The following is a 13,628-nucleotide window of genomic DNA, read 5'->3' as shown; positions in this document are numbered from 1 at the left end:
TCGATTTTTCAGCTTCTACCTTTTCTCTGCTTTCAAGCACTGGGGTATGTTAACCCATCACTCTGGAGATGGGCTATGCAGCACCTGCACACAAGTGTCAAGTGGGGGTCTTAGTGCATTTTCCACTGTAGACTTTTACTTGTGAGACTGAAGCAGTCAGGACCTTTTGGGGTAAGCCCAAACTTCCTAAGTAGAAAGGAGCATGCTTTCACCTTGATGCCACCTGAAAAGCAAACAGCATCGTCCTGTAAGCTGCTATAGCTAACATTGTTTACCATCGTATAGCTTTGCTCAGCTTCCAAGTACTTCTTATATTCATGATTCAGTTTGTCAAAAACAGTTGCAATCACAGACAGTGATCCTCTCTCTGGCTCACTGAGCACTGAAAAGATAAAAAGAACATGGTGTACCTATTCAACAATTTCATACACATGAAATAATCAGGAAATGTGTTATTATACTAGACTTCAGTATTTACAACTCTCTGAAAGCATGAGGCCATTAGGAAGCATATTTTGTCTTGAAGTACATGTGCATTATCAGCTGAAACTGCTCTGGTAAGGAGCCATGGTAAAAAATGCTACCTTCTTCCCTGCTTGATACATAGAATGAAGTTCTTACTTTTTGAGAGGATTTAAAGGATACAGAGTTTACATGGAACAGGAGCCTGACTGGTCACAGAAGCTGGGCCTGCAGAAAAAAGAACATCGGGTGAAGAACAGTAGTAACTCAAGTATTTTATGCTGAAAAGGTAAGTATGGAATGCAACACTCTAGCATGTAGTCAAAAAGATCCATTTCTCTGTGTAGCCAGATGTACACAAAAAATCTGACACTGAGAAGGCAAACAAATCCTTCAAAACATGATTGTTTTGTTTTTTCAGCCAAGTGAAATAATGTATGTAGAAATATTCCAGCTCCAGTACTGTAATTCTAAATACACAGATTCCATTTGCTGTATTTAAATGTATACTCTTTAAAAGGAAGAGTAGTTCGTACATTCTGATCCTAACCTTTAATACAAATCTCCATCTGCAGATTTATCATACTTGCTATCAGATGTTAGAGCTTTTAATGTGCAATCTTTTTGTATAGAAGCATCTTTCTCTTCTACAAAGAAAACCTCACTGCTCTATCACCTGCTAGTGAAACTATGCTCAGGCTATTTCTATACTCCCAGCTTGAGGGTAACTACCTGTAACTACCTGGAGAACAGAAAGGTAATCCAAGAAGAATCTAAGCATTGGAGTCCTAACACTGATTGCAGCATTACTTTTAAACTGATCCCAAACTTGATTCTGAGCTTGTATTGTCTTTCAGCCTCTAACTTCATAAGTCACACAGTCCTGACTTAAGCCAGAAAAGCATGCAGTCCTTTTGAGCACCCACAAGCTTTTCGCACTGATATAATTCGCATAATTCGCATAATTCGTCCTGACTTAAGCCAGAAAAGCATGCAGTGCTTTTGAGCACCCACAAGCTTTGAGAGCAATGGCCAAAAAACTCCCCGCACCCAACACTTTTCAAGTGTAAAAGCAAAGTACTATAGGAAACGTGCACCTTAAACAGCAACTCTTCTGTAGTTGGCACACATTTGGAACACCAACTTCTGCTCAATTGCTTCTTACCTTCTTCCTTCCTCACCCTCTTAAATATGTATAACTGAAGTGTTAGAAACCTGAAGCACTCCTGTATGTGAGCTGTTACATTTAAGTACTCTTGCTAAGTGTTAGGTTATTCATTATATAGTGGTTCTACCTGCTACAGGTATTTGATAGGGTTGTATTGATCGAGGTGGAAGTACAAACTGATGGATGGTTGTGGACCCATCAAAGTCTCCTTTTAGCTTGATGTCAAATATAACTGAAGTCTGCAATTAAAAAGAGGCAGTTAGTATTGATGGATGTGAATCACCACCCATTTACAGGCACTCGGTCTGCTTTTCACATTTCCATCTAGTATTCTCCGTTAGAATCAGAGTGGTTGGGGTTGGAAGGGATGTACTGGGGGATGCAGTGAGGACATTTTTCACTGATCAGGCTGCTCAAGGCTCCATTCAACCTGGCACTGCACCCTTTCAGCAATGGGGCATCCTGTTCCAGGGTCTCACCATCCCCACTGTAAAAAGCTGCATCCCTTGCATCCCATCTAAGTCTATCTCCCTTTGGCCTAAAACCACTGCCCCTAGAACTATCACTATGTGCCCTAGAAAAAAGTCTCTCTCAGTCTGTCTTGCACAACACATGACTTTGACACTGCACAGTTAAGGATGCTAGAAACTCTGACTGAGGAAAATTGTCTATCTTCCTCTGATATCCTCACATTTCTACCATTCAGTCTTGTTCAACTCAAGTCACTAACACTTCTAACCCAGTATGGACCACCAGGGAAAGCAGCTTTGCTTTCAGTGCCAATGAAACTCCAATTACTGGTGTCTCCCAAAGGCAAAGTGAGTAATGTTTTCTGGGTCTCTATAGTCATGTTTATAGCTTGACCAAAACACCAGGGAGGAAGTGCTCTGGGTTAAATGCTAATGTGTAGAATTAACACGAAATATACATGAAACATCAACTAATCCTCCTAAGGAGGTAACAGGAGGTGGGGCAACTAAGGAGGTGCCCCAGTGCTTGAAGTTCTTGAAGAGAAGATAATACAAGAAGTCCGAGTCTTTTCCCAAGTTAAGAGCAGAGTACCACTTCAGCTTAACCACTGATCAAGCCTTGCTGCTGGGACTACAGACAAGAAGTTTACCTGTGCTGCCAGATGCACAAGAAGGTTTGTGCTCATACCACTTTTTAGGGAGCCAGGCCTTCAGACTAAAGGAGAGTAAGTTTGTGTCACAGAAACATTATCATTCAAATGTTTGTGATATGATAAGATTCCCAGGATTGATAATTTAGTATCTAATTTAACTGTACCCCTTTGTATAATGTCTTAAAGGCCTACACAGTGCAGCAGCAAAGCATCATAAGAAACTGACAACATAAGAAGCAAAAACAGTGGAAGAAAAAAGCAGGCATTACCAGCAGCCCTGATTATGTTAGCCCATCAGGATAAAAGGATAAATTTGAATCTCTTACAGTGTTCTGGAATTGTTCCTACAAATACTCTGGGTTTTGGCCAAGCTAAGCCCAAAGAAAAATAATTTCTGAATTAAATTAAGTTATTAAAACCTGCCCCTAACTTCTCGAAGTTATGGCACAACACAATATAAATAAATCAGACCTCAGTATCCTGATGATGTACTACCACCAAGTTATCCACTACATTCAGTGCAAACTTCCCAGTTCTGTTCAGCTTTAAAATATGTGTCTTCTTACAGGAACCCTCTCTGTGGAAACAAAGAGAAATGAGAACTGGTCAACAAGCCTATATAAGATGTCTTTTTGTACTAGTTTTGCTGGAACTCCGTTTATTTTCTTCCTAGGAACTGGTAGAGTGCTGTATTTTTGATTTAGTATGAGAATAACACTGATAAGACCCTGATGTTTTAGTTGTTGCTCAACAGTGCTTACTCTAAGTCAAGGACTTCTTGGTTTCCCATGCTCTGCCAGCAAGCAGGTGTGCAAGAAGCTGGGAGGGAGCAGGGCCAGGACAGCAGACCTGAACTGGCCAAAGGGATATTCCATATCCTAGGACATCATGCTTGGTATATAAAGTGGGGGAAGTTGGCCAGGAGGCACAGATCAGTGCTTGGGACAGGCTGGGTGGTAATTGCTACTGTGTCACTTGCTTTTCATGGGTTTTATTCCCTCCGCCGTGTGCTTTTTATTCCTACTACTATTACTTTTTACCTTATTTCACTTATTAAACTGGTTTTATCTCAACCTATGAGTTTTACCTTTTTCTGGTTTTCCTGCCCCTCCCAGCAGGGGTTTGGGGGAGCAGCTGATGGTACTTAGTTGCCACTTGGGGTTAAACCACAACACTGACACAGATGTGAACTGCCACTAACGTTCTTCATTCTGCTCTTACCTGGGTAAGTGATAGAGCACTACTTCTGCTCCTGTACTGTTGGAAGTCCTTGAGTGATGCCTCAAATACAGAATGTAAAGCTGCCCATATCTAACAAGACAACAGGATTAAAGCATTATTTTCAATTAAGAGCTCTACCAGTCTCTTAGGTAATCTCATCCCTTCTTCTGGGATAAAACGTTTGACTCTAAGTCAGGTAATAATTTAATTAAAAGTGAAAGATTAACACTACTTGCATAAGTATAGGCCATGCATTGTGATTTATCAAGTTTGGCATCTGTGAATGATTCCTCTACCAAAATATCAACTAAGAAATGAAACATTCCCCAAACTTCTGTGGTAATCCAGAACAATGTCATGTAAGACTGCTCCATTTGCTTCCCCTCCCCACCCTGCCCCAAGAGGGTTGTTTAAATGCTTTGTTCAAGGCAGTAACTGAGGTGCTTTAAAGCAACAGCACTGCTAAAACAAGAAACAAGTGCAACCACTGTAATGTCCTTCCCTTCTTCCAGCATTTCCAATCCACCCCACCTTCCCAAGAAAGACCTGACTCGTGAGATACATACATTGTAGCCATAGCAATATCTCTTTCAGAAAGGCTGAGCTTGGATGACTTGGGCGCTGCAGGCAACTCAATTTCAAATTTTGATAGTTTTGACATGGTCCCGCTCTGTTAAACGGCAAAACAAGAACTGTCACGACCGGAACCAGAAAGAGATGAGCCGCCTTTGCCCACAAGCTGCATCACCAGCGCCCCCACGAGGCAAAGGGCGGTCATAGTCTAAATGAAAGGGGTTTGTGCTTGTTTTCCTAAAAAAAAAACCCAACTGATTCTTAACACACACTTCTGTAACTGCAGAAGCTTTATCGTCTTGATTTTATTACTTCAAAAATACTACAAAAATATTTCTATTTTAATTCAGTCAAGACAAATCTGTATGCAAATCCCAAGTACAACTGGTCTGGAGATCTCAAACAGCAGTTTTCCCTCTTCCAGAAAAGTATATGCTCCAACTCTTAAATAATTGCTTCCTGGGAAGGAGAAAATATCACTACCTCCTACCAGTCACAGTCTCCTTTAGTTCCTGTCTTCTGCTTAGAGCACATCCCTTCTCCTGCCCAAGGCTTCCGCTCTCCTCTTCCTCTTTTCTATGGAATTTATATTTAATCAAGTTCTCACAGTTTCCAAAGCTTCTACTGAAATTAACTTCCTATTCTTACTGATTCATTCTTGAGTGTGAAGTGTGAGTACTACAGAACTATTTCCTTTGCTAGATCTCTATTTTCAAGTATTACTTTAGTACAGGACCTTTCTCAGGAGATCTTTAAATACAACCTTCTGAACACAAGATAAAAATTATTTAGCTTCAACCTACAACTTGACACAAAATGTGAAGGAGGGGGAACCATAACTTAAGTTGTTAAAAAGAAAACTGTGAAAGGCTAGTAGGTTCCTCCCAGCCACCTAAAGGAACATAATTTCAGGATGCAGTACAGACCCTACACAAGATTAACACAAACCAGGAAACTCATGTGAATAAGATGCTTTTTAATCTCTTCCCTTAAACTGCCACAGAAATCTTCCTGATCCATTGACAGTAGCTCTTTTCCTAATTTTTAAAATCACCTGACTGCATCATTAACTAAAAACAGATTCTGATTTTCACAACACACTTTTTCCAAGACAAAAAGAAAAATATTTTCCCAGTAACAATAAGTGTTGTCCACATTGAAGAACACCAAAAGAAAAAAACTACTGTAGACAAAGTCCCCTTTGGCTTGGGACAACAGTTGTTTCTTAAGTGCTACCTTTTTTCTTTATCTTTTTCATCCAGTCATATCTGGGAGGTTATAATTATAATCACAAGAGAAAGGCCCTTATTTTTTCTTTATCATACTGCAGACAGCAAATGTTCATATTACAAGTAAATCATAAATACCTATTTAAGTGAAAAAATTCTTTAAAGACATTTAAGTTGTAAAATATTTAGTCACCACCAATTTTTTCTTTCCTTTCTCAAGATCAACTGTCCAGCCTTGTCTGGACACACATCTTTCCAAAGAGCATGTAAGAAAGAGTAATTTTAAGCCATCACTTAGGAGCTACCTTATAGATTTGCTTATTGTCATACAAGGATGTGAACACATGCACCTTTTGGAAGAAATTCAAGTAATAGAATATTTGGATGAAGAAGCAGTTTAGGAAAAAACGAAAATGACAAGTTTGGAACATATCCCTTTACCTTGAAATAGAATGGCTGCAGGACATTGCCAAGGACAGTGGTTGAAAGGAGGATAACAGAGCTCTCTGGACAATACATGTACCAATTGACATTAATACTCTGATTCTTCAGAAGCTTTAAACTTCGTTTCTCTGGCAATACCTGGAAACACAGAATATTAGCATTATATTACCACCAGGATTCCAACAGCTTAAATGGTAATTAATGCACAGGAGCAAGGAATGTTAAGCAAGAAACAGGTAAGTGTAAAGATGTTTACTGTGCTAGAATTAAAAATCAGAAACCTGACAATTGCAGCTGAGGCCCCACTTTATTGTAGCTAAGGAAAGAATACACATCAAGTACTAATGAGCTTAAAGGTGCTGTGTTTTCCCACTCATCCAGATCGTAAGTTCTGTTCTGGGTATAAGTGGAGAAAACACCTTGCTTGATACAACTAGTGAAGTCTTATTAAAAAGATCTCCTTACAATATTCTTTCTGCCTTCACTCCCCAGCCTCCTTAATCTTTTATATTTTGACAAGTATATAAATCAATTTTCTTCATTTCAAGGGCTTAAATATCCTCTCTTTAAAAAGACACTTATTTCATTTAGTCCTTTTACCTGCAGGGTTGACATTCATAATCCTTTCAGGTGCTAAATATATATACTCAATCAGCATGAAATAATGCTGCATTTTCAGTTACTTTCTTTAGTACTAGTTATTAGTAACAGTAATTAAGAGAAACATTGTGTCTTAGCTCCAGGACTGAAACTAGTGGGAAGTGCACAACTTTTTTTTTTTAGGAAGTGTTTAAATATCCCTCATCATGAATGTTAGAAGGAGTTTTTTATTCATCAGACATCTTTAAAAATACATGCAAAGGAAATTACATGTTACATAAAGGAACTCAATGAGGTCAACACAGGAGAAAGCTGCAAGCTGCAGAAGAGTACTAGCTGGTCGATTATATAGTTCTTTGCCACTTTTTAAGCATTTACATATCTTACCCAATGCTGATTTGTTTTGTGTGAAGTGATATTTCACATTAGATTTAAATACTCATTTCCATACAAGCCAAGAGCATCTCTTAATCTAGAGTTCCCAAGGCTTAGTTAGTTGAGTGCTTCTTTATACAAGGTCTTAAAACCTGTAAATGATAAATTTGCCCTGCCCTAAAAATGTATTCTTCTTAAAAAAAAACTAAATTGTAGTCTGCAAACCAAATAGCAGAAATTGTTTTTTCAGCAGTACACTTTCTCAGTTACAGAGAAAAGAAAAGAATTCAAATATGCTGTTACAAATTTACATTTTCACATCTCTAAGCATGTCCTATGGGAGTTATTTGTATTACCTGGTAGAATTCAATTCCTTGATCTGTGATGAAGACAATTTCTGTAGAACTCGTCCAGCAGAATCCTAGAATATTGGCATTCTTTGTCTTTTAACAAACAAGCAAACAAACACTGTTTTACTTGGAAAAATTAACTATTCAGGTAAGCTAATATTTCTAAATGAAGAGCACAAGACCAAAGGCAATTTAGGTATCCAATCTCTGGAATTAATACTTTTGGCCAACCAGATACCCAGTATGCATCAGTTGCTTTTATGAAGCATTCCCAAACTACACATGAACACAATTACTGTATGACCCAGATTTTTGGCAGCATGTAATATTTGGAAGTTTATTATAAAATCAAATTTTATTTTCACCCTAGATAAAACTAAGTTCCTCTGCTTCAAATTCTACTGCCAATTCAACCAGTTCCTGACATGAAGAGCAGGAAGAGATGTTGAGAGAAACTAAAAACTAAATGGAAAAACTTGCCATGACTTCACTCAGAATCTACTCCTATTATGCTCAGAAGTTTCATCACCATAAAGGTTTTGCTAGAATGGTTTATTTAAACTCATAATTCTAAATAATGAAGCAGACAGTGTTTCAGCTTTAAAGACTACAGGGATAAAAGGATCTGTGTAAATCAGATGTATAGAAATTTACTTTAGTGTTCTATTACCCAAAAATTTGTTTTAGTTAAAAGTTGGAAAATATCAAGCAATTACAATGATACTTGTTTCTGGTAAATAATCATCTAAAATTAGAAAGATTATTTTAAAAATAGCAAACATAATATGAAAACTAGTAATAGCTTACTACTACTGATTAGTGACATTAGGAAAGAACATCCACATTAACATATCTGGCACAAATATAATCACTGTCCATTGTTTCTGTATCATCAGCACTTTGTCTCTTCTCCTTACCAAACTTTGTCATTTGCTGCCCTCACAGCATTTCTGATCCCTCTAGGAAACAATTACATTCACAAGACAGGAAGTTTTTTCTGGTATTGTTAATATCTGTTTGTTCACTCAATTTCAATAGACAGCAGTGCTTACATCTCTGATTTCCTTGATGTTAGTGTTTTGAAAGGTACCTCAGTTAGTTCTCTTGCAGCCACCAGCATAACTAAGATCAGAGTTTCACTTAAGCATATAACCCTGGGACATTTAACTCACCTTACATTCCTGTGTGTATTCTAGCTGAGGACTATCTGGAATAAAATTCAAAAAATCCTGCAAAAACACCCATTAAGTGGATTAACAATTACAAAGCACAGACGAGATACATACATAGATAGCAAAGAATAGATATTAGTTTATCAAATTGTCTTAGGTGCAATTTATATAGAGAAGAACAACTTCTGTTCCACCTCACCCTTGCCAGAGTTGGTTCCCCCTTACATTTTTTGTCTAAATGATGATACTAGCAAGACAACAACGCTGCCTGACCAGCCTCTCGGGACGATGGAAGAATTTTCACTACAGCTGTTGTTAGCCAACAGACTTATTGAACATTTTGTCTCAAAGAATTTTACTCTGGAAGTAGAGGATTTCCAGCTCCAATTCCCTAGCTGCAGGGCGCAGGGTTCTTACCACACTTTTCAAAGTTCTCTGCACAGCCAGGATCTTGTTCCCCAAGGAAAATTTGATGCACTTCACTTCTCCTTTGTCCTCCATCCTATACAGAAAGAAACAGAAGTTATGGAAATATAATCTAAAATAGTTTCTTAAAGAATATACCCTAAAAACAGACAATGACAGAGATAAAAAAGTGTAATGCAAATGCTCGTGAATACAGAGTATTACTCTTCCTGACTAATATATTCAAGACCCAGACTGACAGAAAATGGCAGCTCAATCTTCAGAAGTCCTGAACACATCAATTGCAGAATCATGGCTAAGCTCACACAAATCAGCACCTGAAATCACTGCAAATATACAGCTCTGTTGGCCTGTGATGTGGAACTGGAAGACTTGTGGGACTCTCCAAACCTGCATCCTCAGTGCTGTGACACTAGCATCCTGCAATCTGCTGTTACTTATAGAACTACTGCTAGTTGACACAAGCCTCCTTGCTTTCCCACTAGGACACAGCCACTGGAAGAACTTCTCATGTAGAAAGGAGAGTGAGGCTGTTTTCACACCACTAAAATAAATTTTAAAAGTATTTCTACCAAACAAGCATCAGCATGAGTAAGGTATATAGTTCCTCTGGCATGTTATTAAGTCCAAAGAGAGAGACAGTCAAGTATGAAAATGGTGGAACATTATGATGTCTACTAAGTATTTTCAGCTCCTTCAGGACTGACAAGTGTAATCAAATAAAAAAGTAAAATAAACTCAGCAACTTTCAGGACAGGCCCTGTGCAATATCCGAGAGATCACAGTAAATACATCTCGATTACAAATTGCTTCATCCATATTTGGATTGATATGGAATAAAGGAATACTTCCTTACACATGCACAGCAGAGTACAAAGAGGCATCACTCTTAACAGAGACATACATAAAATAGTTTACTGTTGTCAAATTCTGCAGAACTGCTTTCACAAGAAATGGAAGGCACAGAAGAAGCCAATTCAGATAAAACGAGGAACAGAACATGAGAAACCTACATCTAGGTTTGGACATTGTGCTTGAATCACAGACATCACTTGCTAAACTGTATCCTTGGATATGTCATTGCTGCTGTAGGAATCACTCTCTCACATGTATAGCATGTGAGCATAATAAAAGACTGTTGTTTAAAATAAAGAAGTCACAGCCTAATTACTTTTTCCCCCCCAGAGACCACAGGGAGGGAAAAGCATACCCTCTTAATCGCAAGATTATATCTAGGAACAAGCTAAAATATGATCACAATTACTTGTCAGTTTTATGCCTGAATTACAGTGGATCAGGACCAACCACCACACAATTTGAAGATTGCATCATTGCACTTTATCTTGCACCAAGATAAAGGTGTCTTACCTGAAAGAAATAGGATTTCTATCCTCCAAACCTTTAACAACAACTCCTGTAGCTCCCCCAGATCGAACAGCAAAAACCTACAAGAAAAGTTTTGAACATATATTTAACTCTTTCAAAGTCTCTTTCAAAGTAATTTTTTTTACTACACACAATTTTTTTTCTTCTGCAGATCTGACAATTCACACTGAGACAATCTGGAATTCCAAGTTTACTTTGAGTTGTCAGATTACATGGTACTGCAACAGTCTTGCAGGCATATTCTGAACTACTGGGCAAGTTAAATCAGTAAAAATCTTCAGAAACCTTTATCTTGGCTTTGTTTCTTTTATATTTTCCTAAGTCATGTACCAGTAAAAGTATGTAAGACATCAGAGCATTGTTTAAAACAAAAAGGACCTAAGATTGGGGACTGAGAAGAGATGTAACTCAATGCCTGATCCTATCAAAACATGTTATTAAATAGAATAGATTAATATTAGTAGATTTTCATAGAGATTTTCAATAGATTTTACCTAAGGAGTTTCAGCCAACATGCCCTAGCAAGTGAGAATTCCTTTAGCCCAGCTTCACGTATAAGTGTGCAAAACCTGCTAGAGATATGACACGTATTGAGCTGGAATAAGATTTAAAAAAAAAAAAAAAAAAAAAAAGAAGGAAAAAAAAAAAAGAAGAGTCATGCTCTTACAAACTTTACCTAGCTTGGAAAAAGAAAGTCAGGGAAATGCGTTATTGGCACACGGATCAGGGCTCAAGGTGACAGGGACATTTTTCTGTAATATCAGGCATGCTGCCAGTCTGCTATGCCCAGGGAAGAAATATAACGTATCGAGATTATAAATTGCAAGCAAGTCCACAGTCTTACTAGAATGATAAATACTTAGTTTAACTACTTTTAGTATTATGGAGATAGAAAAAGAAGGCAACACTCTCTTCATCTCTGCAAGATGAGAAGACTGCAGGGACACATCTCTCACATGGGAAACTGTCATTGAAATGCTGGTTACAAGCAATTCAGAGACACACTGGAATTCCAACTATTTTAGATAACAAGAAAACACAGAGAAATAAATTTACACTGGAAAATATGAATCTTTCAAATGAGCTCTCAACAACCAGTTTCTATGTAGTTATATCACATCCACACTATGATACAGTATCACCTGATAGGGTATTTCAAGTGGTCCTCAAAGATAATGGCTTATAAGAAGAAATATCTGGAAAGTGGCCCAGTGGAAAAGGACCTGGAGATGCTGGATGACAGCAGCTGAACAAGAGCCAGCGTGTGCCCAGGCCAAGAAACCAACGGCATTCTGGCCTGGATCATCAATAGTGTGGCCAGCAGGACCAGGGCAGTGACTGTCCCTCTCTGCTCTGCAATGGTGAGGCCACACCTCAAGTGCTGTGTCCAGTTCCAGCCCCCTCAATTCAGGAAGGACATTGAGGTGCTGGAGCATGTCCAGAGAAGGGCAACAGAGCTGGGGAAAGGTCTGGAGCACCAGTCCTATAAGGAGTAGCTGTGGGAGCTGGGTTTGTTTAGCCAGGGGAAAAGGAGGCTCAGGGATGACTTTATTGCTCCCTACAACTCCCTGAAAAAGGCTGCAGCTGGGTGGGGGCTGGCCTCTTCTCCTGGCAACCAGCGACAGAAGCAGACGACATCACCTTAAGCTGTACTGGGGAAGGATTAGGTTGGACATTAGGAAGAATTTCTTCCCTGAAAGGTTGATTAGACACAGGAATATTCTGCCCAGGGAGGTGGTGGAGTTACCACGGCTGGAGCTGTTTAAGGAAACACTGGATGTGGCACTCAGTGCCATGGTCTAGTTGACAAGACAGTGTTCAGTGAAAGGTTGGACTCGATGATCTCAGAGGCCTTTTCCAACCTAAATGATTCTGTAATCATTCTGAACAGAGTGCAACAGCAAGAAACACACCCCAGAAATATTGCTCCCTCTCCAAACACACCACTGATCATGTCCACACATGGGGCAACGCCTGCCAGCTACGTGGGGAAGAAAGCTCGAAGGTTCTGACTCCATGAATGCCGACGTCAAAGAACAGTCACAGGAATTAGACAGGAATGTATCCACATCTGTATAAGCCTCACAACAGCCTATGGATCTTTTAGCTGTACTGAGCTGAGCTCTCAGGAGCCCACATGGATATTATGGAGAGCCTGCTTAAAAGCACTAAAGCCAAGAAACAGCCACTTGGGTCTATGCCACAAGGAAAGCAGTAATTATTCATTTTTTATGAATATATTGAATTTCAGGAATTGAAAGGGGTGTGAAAAATTCAGGGAAATTAAGCTAAGAGCAAAGTGACAAAGTTTGCAAGTCAGGCGGGGACACTTGGAACAGAAAGGAAAAGTGCTGACTCCGATGAATTCCAGAAAGACCTTACGGCAGTGAGAGTAAGGCAGGTGAAATCCAACCTAATAAATCGGCAAAGGAAAAAAAAAATAAATACAAATTCTACCGCCTCTAGCACGATGACAGGTCCTGAAGGGAAACAACCGGGCTCATGCCTGCGGCCGAGGGACGGCAGGGAAGCAAAGCCGGGCAGGGAAGCGGAGCCAAGCGGGCGAGCAGCAGCGGGCCGGGCTGGGCCCACAGGCCCGGGCCCGCAGCCGCGGCCGGGCGGGAGGGCCCCGCCGCCCCCACCTGCTTGTTGGCCTCGTCGAAGAACACGCAGTTCACGGGGTTCGCCTTCTCGAAGTGCACGGGCCGCGCGCACAGCGCCAGGTAGCAGCCGCCGGCCTCCGCGCCGCCCCGCGCTCGCCCCTCGCCCTCTTCTCCTCCTCCTCCTCCTTCTCTTCCTGCGGCCGCAGCCGCTCCCGGTGCCTCGTCCTCGGCCGGCCCCGGCGGGTCGCGGCCCGTGGCGGCGGCCATTGCCGACCCCCGCTCTCGGGCCGCCGCTTCCTGTTTACACTCCCCTCGCGCGTGACGCGGGACGCTCCCGCCTTAAAGGCGCAGCGGCCGGGAGAGGGGTCAGGATCGGGGACAGGAGCGCCGCCGGGAGAGACCGGGAGTAGCGATGCGTCCGGCAGTTCTGAACGCCAATGTATGAGAGGTGTCAGTGAACCTAACAAACGGAAACAGCAAGTGGGAAGCTGCAAAA

At 40.4% G+C, this 13,628-nt stretch overlaps 1 protein-coding gene across 1 annotated transcript in view; it reads right to left on the bottom strand.

Moving 5' to 3' along the window:
* Positions 1 to 13,628, bottom strand: part of RMC1 (regulator of MON1-CCZ1) — a 16,146-nt gene extending 2,518 nt beyond the window's left edge. The window contains exons 1-13 of the mRNA XM_041477603.1: positions 13,172 to 13,628; positions 10,512 to 10,588; positions 9,135 to 9,219; positions 8,718 to 8,774; positions 7,552 to 7,638; positions 6,218 to 6,358; positions 4,541 to 4,644; positions 3,975 to 4,064; positions 3,225 to 3,330; positions 1,758 to 1,869; positions 646 to 690; positions 585 to 592; positions 276 to 410 (exon numbers count right to left, since the gene is read on the bottom strand). Of these exons, the coding sequence (XP_041333537.1) occupies positions 276 to 410; positions 585 to 592; positions 646 to 690; positions 1,758 to 1,869; positions 3,225 to 3,330; positions 3,975 to 4,064; positions 4,541 to 4,644; positions 6,218 to 6,358; positions 7,552 to 7,638; positions 8,718 to 8,774; positions 9,135 to 9,219; positions 10,512 to 10,588; positions 13,172 to 13,399 (1,275 nt within the window). The 5' untranslated portion in view covers positions 13,400 to 13,628. The remainder of the gene's footprint in view (positions 1 to 275; positions 411 to 584; positions 593 to 645; positions 691 to 1,757; positions 1,870 to 3,224; positions 3,331 to 3,974; positions 4,065 to 4,540; positions 4,645 to 6,217; positions 6,359 to 7,551; positions 7,639 to 8,717; positions 8,775 to 9,134; positions 9,220 to 10,511; positions 10,589 to 13,171) is intronic.

The sequence above is a fragment of the Pyrgilauda ruficollis genome, unplaced genomic scaffold (assembly GCF_017590135.1).
Source record: "Pyrgilauda ruficollis isolate IOZ18807 unplaced genomic scaffold, ASM1759013v1 scaffold41, whole genome shotgun sequence".
Lineage (NCBI taxonomy): Eukaryota > Metazoa > Chordata > Aves > Passeriformes > Passeridae > Pyrgilauda > Pyrgilauda ruficollis.
The sequence above is the reverse complement of the archived record's forward strand: the minus strand, read 5'-3'. Positions and strand labels throughout refer to the sequence as shown.